This window comes from Daucus carota, chromosome 1 (genome assembly GCF_001625215.2).
Source record: "Daucus carota subsp. sativus chromosome 1, DH1 v3.0, whole genome shotgun sequence".
NCBI classification, from domain to species: Eukaryota; Viridiplantae; Streptophyta; class Magnoliopsida; order Apiales; family Apiaceae; genus Daucus; species Daucus carota.
In genome coordinates, this window is record NC_030381.2 from 26,719,143 (window position 1) to 26,741,644 (window position 22,502).

Consider the following 22,502-nt stretch of genomic DNA (forward strand, 5'->3'; position numbering starts at 1 on the left):
TAACAAAATCAAATAATAAAATATATAAATATATAAATGATATTAGATAATATATATATAGAGTCATGCTCCAGAGAGAACCAATCTTATGGTGAGATATGAGATCTAATCTCAGCCACTCATTTAAATACATTATATTCATCTCTCACCATTCATTTAATATTTTAATATTTCACCTTCTTTTAATTCAACCACTTATCACCTTCAACCACCGCTGACCACCACCACCTCCTCCGGCGACCACCACCACATCCGGCGACCACCAGAAAATCACCACCGGAAAACTAAAAATCACCATCGGAAACTAAAAATCACCGCCAGAAAACCAAAAATCAACGCCTGAAAATTAAAATCACCACACCTCCACCATTTACGAACCACCACCACCACCCCCCAAATCTGAAAATCACCGTCAAAAAATGAAAAATCAGCGTCATAAAATAAAAAATCACCACCAGAAAACAATAAATCACCTCCAAGAAACCAAACACCACCACCATCTACAAACCACCATTACAACCCCCAAACCCGAAAAACCACCAACTACAAAACAAAATCACCATCGGAAAATCAAAAACACCATCAAAAATGAAATTCACCACATCTAACCATTATTTCCGCCCACCTTCCGACGAACAAAACCTCCAGCGAATACAAAAATCAGCAGCAGATCTGAGCTCCGGTGACTAGCATTAATCATCATCGACGATTTGTTTCAGATCTAAGCGCACAAAATCAACAGCAGCAAGTCGAGGCAGAAAGAAGACGGGCCTGACAGGTGAAGACGATGGCGGCTGGGGTGGTGGGATGATTGCGATCGGAGGTGGTGTCCGGGAGTGGAAGTGGTTGTAGTGTCGCCGGCGGTGGACACTCCACCCCGACACCGGCGGCAACAGCAAAGAAAGAGGCAGATCAGAGCGGTGGTGGCAGCGGCTAGAAAGGGAGAGAGGGATGAGCAGATGGCGGGCGAGGGCGACTGGGAAGTGGTGGGTGGGTGGTTGGTGTGGGTGGGAGGTGAATGAAAGAGATGGATTAAAAAATAAAGGTTCAAATGTGGGGTTGTGATTTAATTTGGGGATAAAAATGTGTGGTTGAGATTAAATCTCATATCTCACACTAGTTAGGGTTCTCATTTGAACACTTGCCTATATATATATATATATAGTTGAATTTTTTTTTTTGAAGGCGTAGTTGAAATTATTTAATTACAAACATAAATTTAATAAATTAATTTTGTATGATATACCGGTAGAGCTGTTCACGAACCGAGCCGATCCGAGTTTTGACCGAACCAAGCCGAGCTTTAATTTTTTTTCTGACGAGCCGAGCCGAGCCGAGCTTTTTAATCGAACAAAAATTGTGTTCAAGCTCGGCTCGTTAACTAACAAGCCGAACACGAGCTTGTTCGCGAACAAATACGAGCCGAGCCGAGTCGAGTCGAGTCGAGCCGAGCCAGAAAAAAAATAAGGACAAACCGCTAGTTGACTCTTAAAATAGCTAACCTAATAATTTCAATTTTTTTGAAACTTTGTTTATATCACTAAAATGTATATATGTTAACATCCATACAGTTGGATCGGTAAAAAATATTTTTTAAAATATTGAAACACTAAATTAGGATTAAACACTAGTTAGCGGTACTAGTCAAACTTCTACTTGCCTGTTAAAAACCAAATAAAATTATTATTTCCTAAAATTTTGTTTACATCACTAAAATATATATATATTATGTTGAATTCTGAGTCCAATAACATATATAAATTATAAAAAAACCCCGAAAATATTACATTTTTTTGAGCTTTAACGAGCCGAACTCGAGCCGAACGAGCTCGAGCCGAGCTCGAGCCGAGCTCGAGCCGAACATACTAAAAGCTCGGCTCGAGCTCGTTTACTTAACGAACAATTTTTTGTGTTCGAGCTCGAGCTCGTTAACTTAACGAGCCGAGCCGAACGAGCTCTTAACGAGCCGAGCTCGAGCTTGTTCGCGAACAACTCGGTTCGTTAAACAGCCCTATATACCGGCGTGACGCAGTCCCGCCCGCTGACTCCTAATCCAGTTATCGTACAAAAAGCTGTAGCAAACTACTCTACCAGGTCGCCCTCTCGTCAAATTTGTTTCCATACATATTTATGCAATATCCACATCCACAAAAAGCTAGCTGGGAAATAATGTCCATGAATTTGTTATGGGAGATAGATCACATCCACAAAGTGATGATATATATGCAAAGCTAGCTGAGATTACAATGTTGTTACGACTAGAAGGTTATATGCCTCGCACCACCAATGTGCTCGCCGACATTGAAGAGGAGGAAAAGGAGACTGCTCTATCATATCACAGTGAGAAGATTGCAATTGCATTCATGCTCATTAGTACCCCACCTTGCACCCCAATCAGTGTTGTAAAGAATCTGAGGGTTTGTGCAGACTGCCATTTAGCAATAAAACTCATATCCAAGGTTTACAACCGAGAAATTGTTGTGAGAGATCGCAGTAGATTCCACCATTTTAGAAATGGTTCATGTTCTTGTAGAGATTATTGGTAAACATTTGTTTACTTTATCAAAATTTTAAAGAAATGCTAATGATGCTCTCTGTAATTATGATTCATGCAACTAATCTGTAAAAGAACTTGTCAATTCTTCTTTTTTCATACTAAGTCTTGTACACGAGAGGAGTCTTCATTAATTCTGCACATCTTCTATTTATTTTCCTGGCATTTTCTCCTACAAACTTTATCCCTTCAGATATCTCAGGTGAATAAGGCTGACAATTTAAACCACAAAGTTTGTGCAGTCTCTGAGATGAGGAAGCAGCTGAGACTATTTGGGTTTCCTGACGTGATTTCCCCTGATATTTATAAGGTATGTTGGTATTCTATGTCTTCTTTATGTGCTACTTTTCTATCAATGAAAAATTTAACTTTGAACTGCTGTCTTTGAGCCATACCAAATTACCAATCCTCATAGTTTTGTGGCACCCTAAAAATTTTACCTTAAATGTGTTGTCTTCAACGGAGATGGACACTTGGAGAGTTCAGTTCGGAAGCCTGTACTCTACCTGTTATGGTCAGAGTAAATTTAAATCTTTGCTTATATTAAATATCAAAATCTCCTTCTTAAGATAGTATCTGATCATAAAAATGACGATATCTTATGTAGAAGAGTCTTTACCTATCTACCAGTAAAAAAATTGTCTTTGCCTATCTGTTTGGAATAAGAAGATTTCATTTTTGGGTAAAGGTCAAATAGAACTCTTAATACACATGCGGCATCCCCACAGAGTTTGAACTCTACACCTCTTATCACCAAGAGTAAAGGGGGTTTCCATGTACCTATATAACCTTGGAAGTGTCCCACATTGATGTGTCCAAGCGGCAGGTTTGGTAAATTTTTCTAAAATTATTACATTTATTTGTGTGAAAGGAAGTGTCGAGTATCCATACCCATGTCCCAGGGTCTGCCACGGGTATGAAGACAAAATTGAAAAGTCTTGGTAAGAGAGCACTAGCTTAAGCCTTGCAGACAAAATTAGAGATGGCTTACCCAGTTGCATTTGGTTTACTGTTTAACTGCACACCCATAGAGTGCAAAAGCAAATTCTTTTCTAGGTTCCTGAATTGGAGAAATGTTATTTCTCATTTTATATTCCGAGGCGGGACTCTGTTTTCCGTTTGTTGTCCGGTCCAGAGTCGATGTCTATCAGCAGCCAAGTTCTTTATCATAGTTTATGTGAGTTTACTTATTTAGAATTAGCAACTTCAGTGCTAGTCGTCTAACCTAAATCTTTTTGATCCTTAATCTCTATAGAAATATTAACATATGCAAAACCTAAGCATAGTGCAGTAATTTCATTTGCAAGTTTATCAATACTCAGTAACTAGAGTTTTTGTTTACAGAGAACTTAACATGAATGCAAACTTTATTCCTGTACTAAAGGAAGCTTGCATGTATGCAAATCCATCTAAAGTCCAAGAGACATTGTTAATGAAGAATGTAATATATACTTATATTTTTTGGTCAAAAGGTGTAATTTCTAGACACCCCAACCAGTACCACGCCAGACCGCCTCCTAATACATTCCACAGGAAGCTGTTTATGTGACGATCATGCTCAGAAAATGTTACTATAAACACATGTATATGCAATGTTATAAGTATGCCCCAGCTGATCGAGATTATAAGATATGAATGCATGAAGGTTGCAACAACTTTAGGAGGGCATGCTTGAATGCAACGTTTTACCAGTACAGTAGCATGAAATTTCAACTATATGTATTACTTATGATCCTCTGAGTATTTATTGAAACTGAAGCAAGAACCTAAATTTAAATTACTTCAAAAGCTGATACATGCAATATCAAACTTGTATGCTGCTATCAGAATTATGGATAATTTAACTCCCAGTATATCTTGATTTGTAATGCCAAATATTCTTTAACCATATTGATCGCCCTATCTCAGTATTAGTACCAAGAAGCATCAGGATTTTGTCTGGATACCATAAAAAAGCCACATTAAAACTAGTGACATGTTCACGTGAATCCCTACATATCTCATAGATTCTGAGTAATTAACTTTTAAGTTGATCGTTGATGCACATTCTGAATCTGAGGAAGGTACACTTTTTCCTTTTACAGGACAATGATTGTGAAGCTTGAGCTCTTGGGCATATCCGCATTGCATACTAGATATGGTCATCCAACATCTAACATCCAGGTGACAACCATTTTTTCTGAGCACATATTTCATAATATTGCAGAATAAACAATTCAATTGAATGCTACAATTTTTTTAAGAATAGATATGCTATTTTTGCTTATATCCTTCATGTAACACAACATAAGCTATCTTATATTTAATCTGTCAGGTCTTATTGCCCGATATCAATCCAAATCCAAGTATATCAGGCATGGAAGGAGCAGATTTTACTCGCTTTGCGACCATCCTCAGTTTTTCACAACCGACAATAGTAAAAATTTTGAGAGAAGGCAGAGCTCCGTACTCAATTTGCCATTCTTTCAGATTGGGGAGATATGCAGACTATTTCTCCCCTTGTGCACACTCCCATACCCATATACAGAGCAGTAAGATTTGAAAAACTCCATAAAGTGGGCATCAGATCTTGTATGAACTCACTACCTTGCAACTGAATCTGGTAAAAAACTTAAGTCTAATGGATCTTTCTTTACAGTGGCTTGCACATTAGATTCAGCTTTGGGGCAAGAGTGGAATAGAATCCGACCTTTGTCTGAGCTAGTGCTAAGGGTGTGGCGAGTAAAAGAACAAGAAGCAAATATAATTTTTTAAGAAAAGAATCCATTTGAGCTTTGTGATGCATTACTATTGTTATAAGTTTGTTTGAATTAATTCCAAGGAAGATGGTGCATTATACAGATTTTAAATAGTTAAAAATCATATTCGTAAGTTTGGTTTAGAGTCCACTTTGCCAGGGCTGACATAAGCAAGTGCAAAATTTAACTCGGTTACATAATAATCTTCTATTTGTATAGAGTACTCGGCTTGATGTTGACATTGATATCTTTAACGCGATGAGTATCTGAGGGCTTGATGTTGCCATTCATGTCTATTTAACACGGTGAGTATCCGAGGGCTTGACGGCACTAGTTGTTAATTCTTTTTTTCTAATTGAGTTAATTGCAATTGACACCTCTTTGGTTTCGGCTTATTGCACATCGCACCTAATAGTTTTGGAAAATACACTTTGCAACCGCAGACTTTTAACCCGTAGACACTTTGCACCCTTTCCGTTAATTTCTGCCGTTACCGTTAGCTTTTGTAGGGGCATTTTGGTAAATTTAATTATATTTAATTAAAATCAGACTTTTATTTAAATTTTTTGACCATCTAAACGATATTTCTCGGAAAAACTTAAAAAACGAAAATTGTAGAGAATAAAAAGATCTTTTTAAAACAATAAGGTTCAAAATTTAAATAATTATTTAAAAATGATTGTTCATTTTTACAAGATTGCTAATTTTTGAATTTTTTAATAATAATTATAAAAAGAATTACGAAAATTTTGAACTTTATAGTTCTTGAAAAATAACACCACTTTCCTCAAGTATCTTGTTTAAAATATAAACGAAAAAAAAAATATTTTAGAAGTATTCAGATTAAAAATTGAGTAAATGACAAAGGGGTGGCCGGAATTTTTCAAAATTTGCAAAAAGTTGGCTCGATTTGAAAAATAGCAGAACAGTGGCTGGAGTTTAATTACTCCCTCCGTCCCAGTAGGTTATATACATTTGGTGTGGACACGGAGACCAAGAAAAAGTGTAAAAAATGAGTAAAGTTAGATGAAAAGTGGGTAAGTGGCGGGCCCCATTTATATTTAATTATAGATTTGTGATAGTGGAGAAAAGTAGTGAGTGTAATAGTGTTTATATTATTATAAAATGAAGATAGTGGAAAAAAGTAATTGATGTAATAGTGTTTTACATTATTAAAAGTTGCTATTTTGGGAATGTATAGAAATGATGGGACATCCCAAAAAGGAAACTGTATAGAAATGACCGGGACGGAGGGAGTATGTGTTTTAATAAGGTGGCGCCCGTCAACCGCCGTTAATATAACTCCGTTAACTCCTAAAAATTAAGAATAAATGACAGGAGGGTGGTTGGAGTTTTCAAAAGTTGCAAAACAGTGGCTGGACTTTAAAAATATAGCATAATAGTGGCAGCCGATTTTTTGCAATTTTTGAAAAATTCTGGCCATCTCCTTATCATTTATTCTTAATTTTTTGGAGTTAACGGAGCTACGTTGACGGTGCTTGACCGACACCACTTTATTTAAAACGAAAGTAAACTTTAGCCACTATTTTGCTATAACTCCGGCCACTCTTTTATCATTTACTCTTAAAAATTTAAACAGCTCTCGTACCAGTGTCGCTTCAGGTGTGTGGTGATGAGAAGAAATGAGAATAACGGAGTGAATCTGGATGATGCAGAGAGCATTACACAATCCGATATAGCATATACACTTCTATTATAGTTAGCCTTTTATATTTAATACAAATTAATTAACTTGAAAAGAAAGTGCTCTGCTAGGTTACTTTTGTCAATGAAGTGATGAGTTTCTTTATTACAAGAACTAGCTTTATAGCCCGTGCGAGGCACGGGCATGTTTTAATTTCATTTTTTGTAGTTTTTTTTGTCATGTTGGAAAATTACATATATGTAATTTTCTTGTCCACTATCAGAAGAAAAAATAGACCATCGACAATTTGGTAAAGGTATAGTTTAAATCAACTATTTAACTCTATAAAGGAGAAGTGTTTTTGAAATTTTTGAATAAATATCATAAATTAAATAAAAATTACTAAGGATTTTAAAATATATGTACATGGAGACCAAAGGAACATAAACCAGTCTACAAATTGTATATAACTTTCAAAGTTTTACTAAATGGGTGCTTAGCAGATAACTAATTATTTGCATACACAAACAACAGGACTAAAGGCCAAATATCATCTGGCAAAAAATGATGATAATCTTGGTTCTTTAAGTGTATCAGACTACCAGGCAGAAGATTTAACTTCAAATTGACAAATGCAAGTCTTATTATTCAAACAGTGGGAAGAATGTCATACATAATAGATGAGATACAAACGACTTGGTATAAGTCTGACCATGTTTTAGGAATATTACATCTGATTATATAGTAGTAAAAACAGAGAGAGAACAGCCAAACAGGAAAATACCATTGCAACCATTCAACCTACTACTCTAACCTAGAGAAGCGTCTACGACAAACTTGTATGAATGTACATATCAGAATGTCCAAAGGGAGAGCTGGTGCTTTGATAAACTTAAGATAATCACTACAAGTTTAACTCTTACTAACCATAGAAGTGTTCCATTCTGGTGCAGATAACATCCCTTGAGAGGGAGGATAAATAACTGGCAAGTAGGTCTGTGGACCTCCTGAATGAGGAGCATACAAGTATGTTGTTTTGGGGAATGACCATGCAGGAAGTCCACCTCCATAAGATAACCAGATGAATCAGTAGATCCGTAATGAGAAGGCCCAGTAACAGAAACGGCAGGATCCGGTTGAGGATGATGAAATTTGCACGCAATTCCAAACTTACAAGCTCCAGTGCACATGTAATAGGCGCATGGCTTCTCATCCTGGATGACTCCAATAAGATAGCAATTTCTGTTTTGTACAGAAGACCCAATGAAACTACATACCCATGACAAAGTATCATCGTGAACTTTTTTGTCATGAACCCCCATTATTTTGATAGTCACCTAATCACTTCCAATTGAATTGAATGCATATGCCAAGTATTTAGCATCCTTGCTTACTGCATATACACTTAATGCGTTGTTCCATCCTCACTGAGTTCACTCAGATCAAGCAAAATCTATGGTTGTCCAATCACCCTATCCCAAAACACTGTAAAAGAACAACGGCCAGAAAAACAATAAGAAGTTTTTAATTTTGAGTAAAAAATATGGCAAATAATAATATAATTAAGAATCACAAATATTGCTATATAGTCAAACAAAATATTATATAGAATTCAAAAATCAGGATAGATGTTAAGTACCAAATTAAACAGCTAGTTAGGTGTATTTTGAGTAGGCATGCATAGAAAGATGGTAGCGGTAAAAAATTGATGTACCTACATATAGAGGACTTTTTTAGCCTGAAGACCGGTGTTAAGAAAATAGAAGAACTTCTCGCCTTCCCTAAATGGAGCATCATACTTGGGATAATCATACAATTCTGTGAGCTATTTTTTGAAGCTTCTCTCTTTTTTCACATTTTTTGAACATCGACTCTGTCAGATCCACCTGCTTTTGGACAAGAAAAACAAGATCATAAATTTACAATCTCAAAAAGGAAAAGGTGTTGAAAAGTTATGCTAATGACAATAATCAAATTGGTATTGTAAAACTGGAAGAAGAGGTTTTGTGTTCTAGAAGTGCCACTGCTACAAGATACTGATATTTTTCGTACCCTGCAACAGATGGACAAGGCTTCTGTTCTAGGAGACGTTATCAAGTACTTGAAACAACTTCAAGAAAGAGTGAAGGCCCTTGAGGAGCAAACTCGGAGAAGTCCACAGAATCGGTTGCTTTTTCCAACAATTCATCCTCAGATATCGATAATCACGCAGCTGGCATTCCTGTTGAAGGGCCCCTGCCAGAAATTGAAGTAAGAATCCCATATAAAGATATCCTAATAAAAATTCACTGTGAGAAACGAAAAGGAGTCTTAAAAGAAAAACCTTGCTGAAATAGAGAAGTTCCAACTCTCGATCATCAATAGTACTGCCATGACTTCCGGAGCATCCTTTCTTGACAATTGACATAACCATTATTGCTCAGGTAACTTCACAGATGTGAAAACACAGTGCATATTTATAATTAACTGCAATCCTCAGCAATAATCAATATGTGCCTAACACTCTAATTTCAAAAAGAAAACAAAACACTGATAATCATATCCATTGTATCTTCACAGTAATAACCAGACAATAATTAAGTTGATGAGAATGCTTTTTTACTCTAGCATGAGACAGGCCATCAAAATGAACAGGTAAGTACATGATTTAAGTAGACCCAAAAGTTATATAGCCAATCAGAGGTTTTATATAAATTATCAAATGCTTTTGTTTCCAAAATATCCTCGAAGATGTCTTTGTAGACTAATAGCTCGCATTCGTTTAAAATCTCTGGTTCCTATTTTCATATACTCGTGGCTGAAGCCGAGAACATCAGATTACATGGGAAAAATTACCTCTGCTCTTTGATCCATCGCTGCATCAAAATATAAAGGCTTAGAATGGTTTTGTTCACAATATGCTGTCTGCATCATTTTTTTGCATGTAGGCATATGATGCATCTCAACAAGTCTTCTGAGTTGTCACTGGTTTCTCAGTGTCGCAAGATGGCCTCAAGCAGCATGAAAACAAGCCAAATCCCCTCTTCTGCAAAGAGACAGTTATAATTTAATAATATGTGAATTACTAACATGTTTTTTATTGTTTATTACACAAGTGACAAAAAGTCTACTTTGCTCAATTCGGAAAACAGCTTTTCTGTATTTTACCACACTATGCTCCAAGGAAAACCTTGAAGAAATCAGTGAAATGTGAGCCTTAATAGTCTGAATTTTGTTTATTTATGACCACAAAACACTCAATTTACATAAACAAAAGAAATAATATGTTGATAAGAGTGACCAACTATATATAATTATTGCTGAAGGTTCACACTTTTCTAAGTAACTAAAATAAATATTTTAAAGAATTGATCTTTGAAACAAAGCAAAGAGCAGATGAGAAACATACCCTTTTGGAATTGGCATAAAGAAGGTCAGGAGAGAATTTGTAGACAGGGCTTGGTGGCTCTTTCAAATCATGCTCATATTCATCTTTGCTATCAAGATGCAGATGATCTCATCATTATTACAAGGCTTCTCAGATTTTTTACATGCAAATGATGAGCCTCTGAATTAGCCAAAGTCATATTCTTATAAACCTAAATGAACTATCAAGTGGGAGCAAAGTCTGCATAGAAATCAGAAGTAAGCAACTAACTATGATAGGTATGTGAGTTTTAGATATAATGAGCGACTCTACGTATGTTAAATACCTTCCAACTTTCTGTAGTATACTCACAATTTTCATTTCCATTTTCGTGATGTGCCAAGTCCCAGGATCCTTATAATGTGCTTGCACATGCGCCTAAATTTGGTGGAAGTAATATCTCCAACCTGCAAAAATTATGTGATTAAAAACGTTTTTAAATCTTTTTGAGGAGAAAAAGGAGCATCCATAAACAATGCTACTTACTATAATATAAAGAGAAAGCTTTTATTTGTAGATCCACACCGGACCTATGACTTATTGTTGTAATCATACCCTTTAATGAGGCTCGTATCCATTTTATCAGGGAGATTGCCTGCTGCCACGAACTTTAAAACTGGTTACAAGAACATCTATAATATTTTATCACATAAAAGTCTTGGAAATGGATTTAATCAAAAGCTTTAACCTCTGCAATATTTTGTTGGTTAGTAGAATTTTTGGTCCTTATTTACATGCACAGAGCCTCCTTCATTTAATATGGTGGTCACTTGAGCATCAGTACTTAACAACGGCAAAACTAATGTAGAAGTAAAAGTCATAAAATAACCTATGCACATGATATCACCAAAACCCACGAGGACCAGTCTCTAATTCTAATACTCTATTAGTAGTAGTTTTTTTTTGGAAAAAGTTCCCAACTTATAGCTGCCTAAGCAGTTAAGCAGTTGGACCAGAATAAAATCTATCACAATTACCCATTACAAAAATTTTGTAACGCAGGAGTCCAATAATGATTGATCGCCATTAAGAACTGGTTCACAAACCATATTTTGCACGGTGAATGGTACAGGGAAGAAGAAGGGTCGAAGGTTCGATGGATATATGTAAATAAGAGAAATAAATAAGAAATGGTAATACTGTAATTTCACACGATTTAATTGGCTCACCAAAAACCCATGTTGCAGCATTATATATATAAAATAGATTTTGTGACCATTGTTGTGCATTGCATGCAGTTGAAGCCCGAAGGATTTCTGTATAATATGTGAAATTAGCAGAACAATTAGATGCAGAACTTATACTTGTAATGAACTCGAAAATCAAACCATCATGGCTGCCCATATTTTCACTTTCAATAATTTATATGATAACTATAGCGAAAATTCATTTGAGATCATCCTCATGCATGTCAGTTGCAGGAAACTTTATAAATTACTTTTATAATTGAAATGTATGTCAGGCTCATGCATTAGCTTGTAGTTGTACGAATGGATGTATTCAATCCCCTCTTGAAGATAAGATGGATAACTTTTGTATAATAAAGACAAGTACACATCCAAGGGAAATTAATTTAAGACCTCCCCATATCAATTATGAAGCAGAAAAGGTTCAGTTGTCGATCTTTACTTTTGCTGTGATATGTCAATTTCAGTGGCTGATCACTTGGATACATTCAGATAAGTTAGTTTGTCAGGCACTTAATTGATAGAGTACCCTACTGATAAAAATGAAGGAAGAAGGGAAGAGAGGTGGATGAGAAACATGAATTCAGATAATACATTACAAGCACGATAAGCTACAATGACACCGATACTTCAAGTTTGATTAAAACAAAACAAGGAAACTGCACTTTCAGATGACAAGAGTAATCACATGCTCGCATTATTGGTCCAATTAAATTTAGGTACAGGAAAACAAAAAATTGAAATCCAGCTATGCAGAGTAATTATTTGGAAACTTACCGTGACATATCTACTTCTACAAGGTAAAAAAATTTAAGCAAAAGGTTTTATGTTCACACATTTACAGAAATATTGCCAACTATCCCCAAGTCCATACCAGATACAGCATTAACTCCTTGCTCTGTCTTTCGAGCCACAAGAAAATCCACCTAAATTTCGAATAAGCTGGAAACTTTCTGAGGCCTGACTTGTGAGGAAGGTTTTCGAATTGCAGCATATAATTATGATATTCATTGGGGGTTTCTAATGCATACTGACATGCCTCGAATTAATTTTCTAAATACTAATATATGCATGTGAGTCTGTCGAATATCGAGGATCAGATGCAAGGAAATGATAACATGGTACAAAATCTCATAATATCAAGCACAACAATTACCTTGATCTTTTTGCTTCTCAATATTTCCTGGTTTCCAGTCGGCTCTTCTTTGGACCAAGAAGGAGTTTCTCTACTGTCTTGGTTTTCCACTCAAAACAAGAATGACAAAAAATTTACTTTGATTTCATCACTGACTCGACCATCAGATGCAAGGACCCGAGCATCGACAATCTTCTTTTACATCACGCTGTAATCTTCTGTGGAAATCCTTAAACATGGTTGATCCTCCAGACAGCACTATATGCTGAGGGGGAAAAAAATCAAAAATATATGAGTTAAGAAGGCAAAAATGGCACAAATAATGATAGTAGACCCTCAGTGCAACCTTATATAAACAGGAAAAGCAGCATGATTACGGCATGTACAATTATGACGAATATGTTTAAAACAATAGTTGATGATCAACTGCACAGCAAAGAGAATAAGAATATTTATGGTTTTTCGAATTATCATCAATCTTGGCAATCTCTAGCTGTTTTGTAGCGTTCAGAAACATAACCACTTTCTTATCTATCATTGATATATTCACCTTATACAATGCTCTTCTTTGTATCACTTGACGTATTTGCGCCGCCATCTTTATCTAGGAATCCAAGGGTCATATAATTTAAAATATGCAAGTGAGCTAGAAATAAAAACTAACCAGTAGGAAAATTGTTGACCAGTATCAGCTGACAAACAATGTAGTAAAAGATTAAAAAGCTTGCAGAGCATAAAGGAAATAATAAGATTGCAGCCTCAATCCAATACTGAAGGACCAAAACATGTGTTTCGTCATATGCGGACAGACCCTGATCCACCAATACATAGCTAACGCACAATTCCTGTGATTTGGCATCTTAGTGATTTATCACACAAATTAGAAAAGCACACAGTACAAAATCCGAAAGTATATCAAAGACAATTTATCAAACAGGTAATAGACACCTAATAGTTGATATATATAATGTGATACTTGAAAAAGTCAGCGAAAATTTTACCTGTCACAAAGAATCAATACCACAAAAAAATCAGTAACTGTTCATTCGGCGCCTCTTTCTTTCTTCAAATCCGGATCAGACGCCAGTGCCTTCAACGCACGAGGATGAAACAGAATAATTAAAGAGAAAGCTAGAGACGCAGTAGGGGGAGGTGATCAGGTGAAGGAGTTTGAGAGAGTAAGATACGTAGATAACAGAGGTTTAACGGAGACTAAAGGCAGAATCAAATGGCCCACGGAAGGGGCAAAACTGTAATTTCATATGATTTAATTGGCTCACCAGAACTCATGTTGTAGTATTATATATACTAGCCTTTAACCGGGTATATAATTCGTAATTTATTATTTATAATTTATATTTTAACATCATTTTATTAGTATTTTTGTATTAATGGATTGAATTTAAATTATATTATATTATTCAACTTACTATATATTAGTACATTTAATCCGAATTTAGTACACGTAGATTTAAAAATAAAAAAGTCGGAAAATTCAAATCTTTTCAAAAATAGCCGATCGTGTAATACTTTTGAAAGATTCAGTAGTCTAATCAATCGAATTTCAAACGTAATTTTGTAATCTTGGTTTTTTTGACAACAATAACTTTTAAGATTAGAGTTAGAAAGAATTATATAATGGTTCATGTTTATATTGAAATAGAACACGTCAAAATTAAAAAGAGTTATACGAAGGTTCTTGTTAAAATTGTATATTTATAATTTTATTTATAACATCATAATAATTTTTTTAATGAAATATTATATGATAATATATTGTTATGATTGTTTTTAAGTATTTGAAACTGTTTAACAATATAATACTAATAAACTCCACATTTGTAGACTTGTAGTACCAAACCAAAAAATATAACTAAAACCTTGGACTACAAATTATACCCATGTTGGCTTATTATAATATAGTATAGATAATAATAGATGTCAGGTAAAATTTGTAGCGAAAACTTTATAAACTGGGAAAATCACCTGAAATCTCCCCCACTCATTCTTATAACTTATTTCTCTATTTGTAACTTGTAACTTATTGATTTAATTATACATAGAATAAATATTTATTGTTATTTATAAGATCTTTATAAATTAATACATTGTTTAACAAAATAGGTCAAATATAAAGCGTAAAAATCACAAATACACCGTGAACTAATTTAAACCTAAGATCTTTGAGGTCAGCATTTTTAAATATAATATCAACGTTCAGTATCGTGTCACAATTCATAAACCAATTTTAAATCATTTTTCGGAGATGAACGATACCTTGAAGGTGATCAGATTAAGGGGGAAGTCGATTCATATACTAATTTTAAATAATCTTTATATCTTTAAATTGATCGGATTAATGCAGAAAGTCGTCAATTTCATTATAATTCAGCTATTAGTGACCTAAATAAAATTTAAAAACGAAGACAATAAGATAACAGGATTGCATTTTTACTATGAGCGGCAAAATACAGATTATTATATATAGCACTTGTTAATACAAATGTAACATGGAATTTATTCTTTGCCCGCAAGTCGCAGTAACCCTTGCTAACAGATCAACTATGATACCATGATGCAGGCTAATATTTAACATGGCAAGAGTCTAATTGGGTGCTCTTCTTCGGCCACCAGAACCAGTCTCTCTCTGGCAATTAAAATAGAGGGCAGCAACAGGCGAACCCAGATTGTATTGTTCTGCAAAGTCTCGGGTGTTGAAGTTCTGGCGCCATGGTGGAGCGTAGACTGTCTGTCGTCCCAGTTGTTTGAACAACACGAAAACGAATCTGTGGATTCCACTCGACGGTCTTGGACTCTCGTAGAACATCATCTGATGGCCTGTTAAAGATATTGGTAATTTAACTGTAATTAAAATGCATGGATAAATCATCCCAAGGCATGATAATAACAAATGCTAAGTTTACGGATCAACGGATATCTTATGGAAACATGTCAAGCCTTATACTAAAACTTGAAGTTGTTACGAGAGCCTGGCAGGATCATATGATACAGTATATCTTAATTAACAGCAAACTAGTACATCCAAATTGCACAAGTTTATACAATAAGGGATGCCTAAGGAATAACTGGTTAGAATAATTTAGAGAACAGAGGAAAAGAGGAGTTTAAAGTGCATGCTCACCAAAATGTGCTCCAGTTGTAGCAGGAATGTCAGTGACCAACCTAAATCAAAAGAATTCTACATGTTAGGAAGAATTTACATAACCAAGCTGGAGTGAAGAGTATTCTAGTTAACAATACAATATGATCCTATGATCCTGCCGTGCGTATTCAATCAGAAATTAGATAAATTTATTAGTTACGTCGAATACAAATAACCTGTTGAATACTGTTGTAGATGTTAAATATTATCCATCACGTCGAATATGTAAATTTTATTAAAAATCGAGTAATAAGTGCGACGGCAAAGATTTAGCCATTCGAGTTTGCCTTAACAAGAAATCAAAGAAATGCATAAAAATTAAAAGCAAAAGAAGAACCCAGAAAAGGACTTGTGCAGACTGGACGCGGGGCCATAATAATATAAACAGTGTGTGTTTAAGCCAAGAATACAAGAGCAGTGATGTGCAGCGCTCTTGTAGCCCAATATGTGCGAGCTAGGTTAGTTTTGGGTTTTCAACAAATGAAAAAAAATGAGTAATAGTATAAAGAGGCGTGGGCATATATAGAGAAGAAGGTACGAGTTCATGCATGGCATGGGGTCCAAATCCGAGGAAGCTTGTCAATCAGAAAGGCACGCTCATTTTATAGGAGTGGCACCAGAAAGCAAATACTATACAGCTATACTAATACTAGTAGGACATTGTAGTACTCCGACGTTCCATCTAATTATAATTAATATTTAGATTTAGCACGGAGGTTTAGATAAATATATAGGAAAGTAGAAAAAATAAATGAGACTTGATAAAAATTAATAAACTTGGTAATGAAAAGAAAAAACGCATGAATTTTCTTTTTGTAATTGACCATTAATCGATTCAAAATTATAATATTTAAATCCTCGACTTCCCATTAGAGATGCAAGAACGATATCGCTAGAGCAAGTGATTGTGTTGTAGCACGTAAGCTACATAAATCCAGTGACATGGGTTTCAGTTTTTCAAATTAGTAATACTTTTTTCATGTGTTGGAACTTGGAAGGACTTATGTGGAGATTGAGATGTCAAGCAGAGCTTTTACTTCAGGCTAATGCCCATACCATACTGTACTATTAATTCATCACACTGTACGTTGAGAATTTGAAATGATTTTTTTCTACTCCCTCCGTCCCATTTTATGTGACCTCATTTATTTTTTGGGACGTCCCAAAAAGAATGAACTTATAATACTTACTATTTTTGAACACTACTTTTCACTATTACACCTACTATCTCTATATTTTATACTCTCTTTTTATTAAATAAACACTATTATACCCACTACTTTCCTCCAATATCTCAAATCTATTATTAAATATTGATAGGTTCCACCACTTTACCCACTTTTCAACTACATTTACTATTTTTTTCTTAATCTCCGTGAAAGTCAAACCACACCACATAAAATGGGACGGAGCCACGGAGGTAGTATTTGTTAAGAATTAGGAGTACTTAGGAAAATTGTAAAGGATTAATCGTACTTACCAGTGTAAGTATTCTCTCAAACTTGGATCACTTGGACTGGGAGCATCAGGATCCACCATAACCTGCAGTCAGATTTAATGATACAACTTAGCATGTTTGTATAATGATAATAATATGCATAGCTTTATGTGATGTGTGTGTTTGAGGTGTAATTAAGAAGAGGATATGAAGTTGTGTGTGTGAGGGATGAGAAGAAGATATAAAGTAGTATGCTGGGTAAGTGTGTGGGGGAGTAAGCTACACGAGAAGACCAAGTAGAAAAATGCATGAGAGAGAGAGGGGCATACGAGAGAGAGATAAAGAGAGAGGGCCAGAGAGGAAGAGAGGCATACGAGAGAGAGAGAGGGGGGGAGGGGGGGGGGGAGAGAGAGATAGAGAGAGAAGACCAGAGAGGGAGAGAGGCATACGAGAGAGAGAGAGGGGGGGGGGGGGAGAGAGAGAAAAGGGTATAAAGAAGGAGGATTACAAGAGTGTAGAAAGTTCTGAGATCATCTCCACCAATATTAACCCTTGGGTGGTTGATAATTTGAGAAGGTCTCAACTCACAGCCGTTGTTCACTTCTCTGTTGTTATATATCACACTAAGAGAAATGGAACGGGTGAATGGATCCAAAACATCCCCTATAACCCTACCAACAACAAGAGGATCGCCTCTAGGCGGCATAATTAAAATGGCAAAGATATTTATGTTGTGAGCGTAAGAGAGTATGTCAAACTCAAAGTGTCTACTCAAGTGTGTTTAACTTATACTACATAGCAACTCACTAGTCACTAGTGTATCTAGTGGCTATGAAATCCATGCATATCTGTGCCAACTGCCAAGTGCCAACTCTACTTACTTATATACTGCTCTGAGTGCTACATGGCAATGGTCCCGGCCCACGTGGGACTTGTACCTATGTATATCTCAAACTGATACTCCATACTCCCTCCGTCCCCCTGAGTTGTATACATTGGGGGACGGGGACGCGGCACGGACTTTAATGCTCCTGCAAAGTGTAGTTGTGCAATTTATTTTTAAAATTTTTCTTTTCTGAATTAAAGTTTGGATGTTATATTTTTATACAGAAAAAGAAAAATTCAAAAATAAGTTACGGAACTATATTTTATAAGAGCATTGAAATGCGTGTCGAGCAGTTAAAAAGAAACGTATAGAATTAAATGGGACGGAGGGAGTATATATTTATTATTTGCACCCATTTAGTGATATTTTTAAAATATAATTTCATTATATTTTTTTAAAATTTTACATCAAATATTATTAGAAAAAGAAAATTTTAGGAAAATATCATGAAATTATATTCTAAAAACATGTCGGAGTAAATTATTACCAAATATTCCCTCTTGGCAATTGTCGTTGTCCCCCATCCATTTACACCATGCAATGATATAAATAGCAGGACAGTTATACTATCAAAATGATATTTTTATATAGAAAAAATGTGTTTAAATTTGTTATCTTTAAACTTTACTTATAGTCATCAAGTATTTGTTATTTAATGGCAAGTTATTTAATTAGTAAAGATAATATTTTTTGTTAGAATTCTTTCTTTTAAAATGAGTTTAGATTACTAATAATACAGGAAGCTACACACTAACATTAATGCTAAAAACACATCAAATATGTGTACTACTGTAGGCTTTGTAGGGGTATATATATTTCGACACAAAAATATGTTCAATTAATTTAAATGTTAATGAATTATTATTCATTATTTAACTAAAACTAAATAAACTCTAAGAAAAATTTAATATATATTTGTAAAACTAAACTCTATTTTCTTTGAAAATAAGATAAGACCTGCATGCAGTCTATCAAATATTTCTAAACAAGTGGATTAATTAATGTTAATTACTCCCTCCGTCCCCCTCAATTCTTAACATTGGGGGACGTGACACGGACTTTAATACTTCCCTAAAGTATAGTTCCATACCTTTTTTTAAAATTTTATTTTTCCGAATAAAAGTTCGATGTTTAAACTTTTATTCAGAAAAAGAAAATTTTAAAAAAAGGTTATGGAACTATGTTTTTATGATGCATTAAAATGCGTGTCGAGCAGTGAAAAAGAAATGTTAAGAAATGAAAGGGATAGAGGGAGTAGTATATTAATGTTAATTAGTACATGCAGAGCAGGGACGAAGCTATGTAGGGGTCAGAAGGGGCCATGGCCCCCCTGAGTTTCCGTAATACTATAATTTGTATTATATAATTTTGAAAAAAAATTATATTTTCTTTTTATATTTATATAAATATAAAAATTTGGCCCCCCAAAAAAATATTTGTTCACTCTTAAGAGATAATTAACATTATAAGATGAAGTGTTAATTTTTAGATTTCTCTAATTTATGTATTAGACCAAATTTATGAATAAAAATAAATAAATATATATATATATATATATATATAATTATACTATTTAAGAAAAAGATTTATGTGATAAAGGTAAACGTCAATATAATTCAATATCACTGAAAATTATTCAATATTACATATTTTAATGATGATTAATAATGGTGGACCTCTGCATTTAACCGACGCCAGAGATTATTTGCGTCTCTAGATTAATCGACGCTATAGGCCTATACTTATACCGTCTCCCAGATTTGTTACACCGTTTAACCGACGTCTTAGAGATTATTTGACCGATGCTGAAAGTCCAATGGTGTTAGCATGTGTCCATGAACACCGCATAAATCCTATTTATAATACAGAAATCAGATACGTGTCAAGTTAAGAACACTATATAATACTTTTGTCACGGTGTATAAATTTCTTTAGTGGGACCCACGAGCCTGTTGAGTGGAAGAAGAAAGAAGGAAAAAGCATAGAGAATCTGAGTGGATGAAAATCTTTCCTTGCTTTACAACATCATTGGATGGGCAAAAACTTACTACATTTAGTATATTAATGTTAATTAGTACTGTACGTGCAGAGCAGGGAGGAAGCTATGTAGGGGCCAAAAGGGGCCATGGCCCCCCTAGGTTTCTGTAATACTATAATTTGTATTATATAATTTTGAAAAAAATTATATTTTCTTTTTATATTTATATAAATATAAAAATTTGGCCCCCAAAAAAATATTTGTTCACTTTTAAGAGATAATTAACATTATAAGATGAAGTGTTAATTTTTAGATTTCTCTAATTTATGTATTAGACCAAATTTATGAATAAAAATAAACAAATATATATATACCGACCCAGTCCCGCCCGCTGCCTACTGAATCCAGTCATCGTCCAAAAAGCAGTAGCAAACTACTACCAGGTCGTCCTCCCGTCAGCTTTGTTTCCATACATATTTATGCAATCAAATTCACCATCCTCCAACCCCTTTTCACAACCCTCCACCATTCCAATCCCCACTCTCTTCTCCTCCCAGCAAACCCCAAGCTCTTACCTCATCAAGAAATGCATAGCTCTCCTCCTCTCTTGCGCTTCTTCAACCCCCAAGCTCCGCCAAGTCCACGCCTTCTCCATCCGACATGGCCTCCCTCTCACCAACCCAGATATGGGCAAGCACCTCATCTTCACCATTGTCTCTCTCTCTGCCCCAATGGCGTATGCGTACAATGTGTTTAGGAATCTTCAAGCCCCGAATGTGTTCACTTGGAACACGATGATTAGAGGGTATGCTGAGAGCGACGACGCCAGGCCTGCTGTGGATGTGTTTAGGAGGATGAGATGGGTGGGTGTGGAGAGTGACACGCATACGTACCCTTTTGTGTTGAAGGCTATAGGGAGGCTGATGGATGGGAGAGAGGCGGAGAGGGTTCATGGGGGTGTGGTGAGAAATGGGTTTGAGGAGTTGGTGTTTGTGAGGAATGCATTGGTGCATGTTTATGCTGCGTGTGGGGAGGTGGGGAGTGCGCATAAGGTGTTTGAGGGAATGTCTGAGAGGAATTTGGTCACGTGGAATTCGGTGATTAATGGGTTTGCGTTGAATGGGAGGCCGAATGAGGCGTTGACGTTGTTTAGGGAAATGGGGGTTGAGGGTGTGGAGCCGGATGGGTTTACGATGGTTAGTTTGCTTACGGCTTGTGCGGAGCTTGGGGCTTTGGCGTTGGGGAGGAGGGCGCAGGGTTATATGTTTAAGGTTGGGTTGGATAGGAATCTACATGCTGCGAATGCGCTTTTGGATGTTTATGCCAAATGTGGGAAGATAAGGGAGGCGAGTAGGGTTTTTTATGAGATGGAGGAAAAGAGTGTTGTGTCGTGGACTTCTTTGATCGTTGGGTTGGCTGTTAATGGTTTTGGTTTTGAGGCGCTTGAGTTGTTCAAGGAATTGGAGAGGGAAGGTTTGGTCCCTAGTGAGATTACTTTTGTCGGGGTGCTTTATGCTTGTAGTCATTGCGGGATGGTTGATGAGGGATTTGCTTACTTTAATAAAATGATAGAGGAGTTCAGGATAATGCCGAAAATAGAACATTATGGATGCATGGTTGATTTGTTGGGGAGGGCTGGCTTAGTGAAGCAAGCATATGAATATATTAAGAACATGCCGTTGCCACCCAATGCTGTTATATGGAGGACATTGTTAGGGGCCTGCGCTAATCATGGGCATTTGGCTTTAGGAGAGATTGCAAAAGTACAGCTTCAGAAATTAGAGCCTAAACATTGTGGGGATTATGTGCTCCTTTCCAACCTTTACGCTTCTGAAAGACGCTGGTCGGAGGTGCAAAAGGTTAGGAAGACAATGCTAAATGAAGGAATAAGGAAAGTCCCGGGGCATAGTTTAGTTGAGTTGGGAAATAATGTCCATGAATTTGTTATGGGAGATAGATCACATCCACAAAGTGATGATATATATGCAAAGCTAGCTGAGATTACAATGTTGTTACGACTAGAAGGTTATATGCCTCGCACCACCAATGTGCTCGCCGACATTGAAGAGGAGGAAAAGGAGACTGCTCTATCATATCACAGTGAGAAGATTGCAATTGCATTCATGCTCATTAATACCCCACCTTGCACCCCTATCAGTGTTGTAAAGAATCTGAGGGTTTGTGCAGATTGCCATCTAGCAATAAAACTCATATCCAAGGTTTTCAACCGAGAAATTGTTGTGAGAGATCGGAGTAGATTCCACCATTTTAGAAATGGTTCATGTTCTTGTAGAGATTATTGGTAAACTTTTGTTAACGTCATCAAAATTTAAAGAACTGCAATTTGAGAAATGCTAGTGATGCTCTTTACA

General features: G+C 35.7%; 2 protein-coding genes and 2 long non-coding RNA genes across 21 annotated transcripts; 2 read left to right on the plus strand and 2 right to left on the minus strand.

Moving 5' to 3' along the window:
* Positions 1-2,163: 2,163 nt before the first annotated feature.
* LOC135150836 (uncharacterized) lies at positions 2,164-5,370 on the plus strand. Its single transcript, XR_010289226.1, has 3 exons — positions 2,164-2,864; positions 4,639-4,717; positions 4,869-5,370. It is a non-coding gene; the product is annotated as an uncharacterized LOC135150836 (long non-coding RNA).
* Positions 5,371-7,562: 2,192 nt separating this feature from the next.
* On the minus strand, positions 7,563-13,859 carry LOC108207421 (uncharacterized). 18 transcript variants are annotated; one of them, XR_010292267.1, is made up of 12 exons: positions 13,667-13,859; positions 13,216-13,510; positions 12,687-12,930; positions 11,513-11,599; positions 10,830-10,938; positions 10,630-10,750; positions 10,326-10,544; positions 9,773-9,962; positions 9,261-9,364; positions 8,990-9,172; positions 8,652-8,823; positions 7,563-8,422 (listed from the first exon to the last, which is right to left on the minus strand). It is a non-coding gene; the product is annotated as an uncharacterized LOC108207421 (long non-coding RNA). The 18 variants fall into 18 exon arrangements; XR_001804218.2 differs by having other exon boundaries at positions 10,830-10,951; XR_001804222.2 differs by lacking the exon at positions 11,513-11,599 and having other exon boundaries at positions 13,330-13,510.
* Positions 13,860-15,101: 1,242 nt separating this feature from the next.
* On the minus strand, positions 15,102-18,015 carry LOC108195181 (protein VERNALIZATION 3-like). Its single transcript, XM_017362136.2, has 4 exons — positions 17,775-18,015; positions 17,309-17,370; positions 15,808-15,848; positions 15,102-15,503 (listed from the first exon to the last, which is right to left on the minus strand). The coding sequence occupies exons 1-4, from the start codon at positions 17,970-17,972 to the stop codon at positions 15,271-15,273; spliced, it is 534 nt and encodes a 177-aa protein (XP_017217625.2). The 5' UTR covers positions 17,973-18,015; the 3' UTR covers positions 15,102-15,270.
* Positions 18,016-20,494: 2,479 nt separating this feature from the next.
* Positions 20,495-22,482, plus strand: LOC108205514 (pentatricopeptide repeat-containing protein At4g21065). Its single transcript, XM_017375504.2, has one exon. It carries the CDS (start codon positions 20,610-20,612, stop codon positions 22,434-22,436), a length of 1,827 nt encoding a protein of 608 aa, XP_017230993.2. The 5' UTR covers positions 20,495-20,609; the 3' UTR covers positions 22,437-22,482.
* Positions 22,483-22,502: the final 20 nt, after the last annotated feature.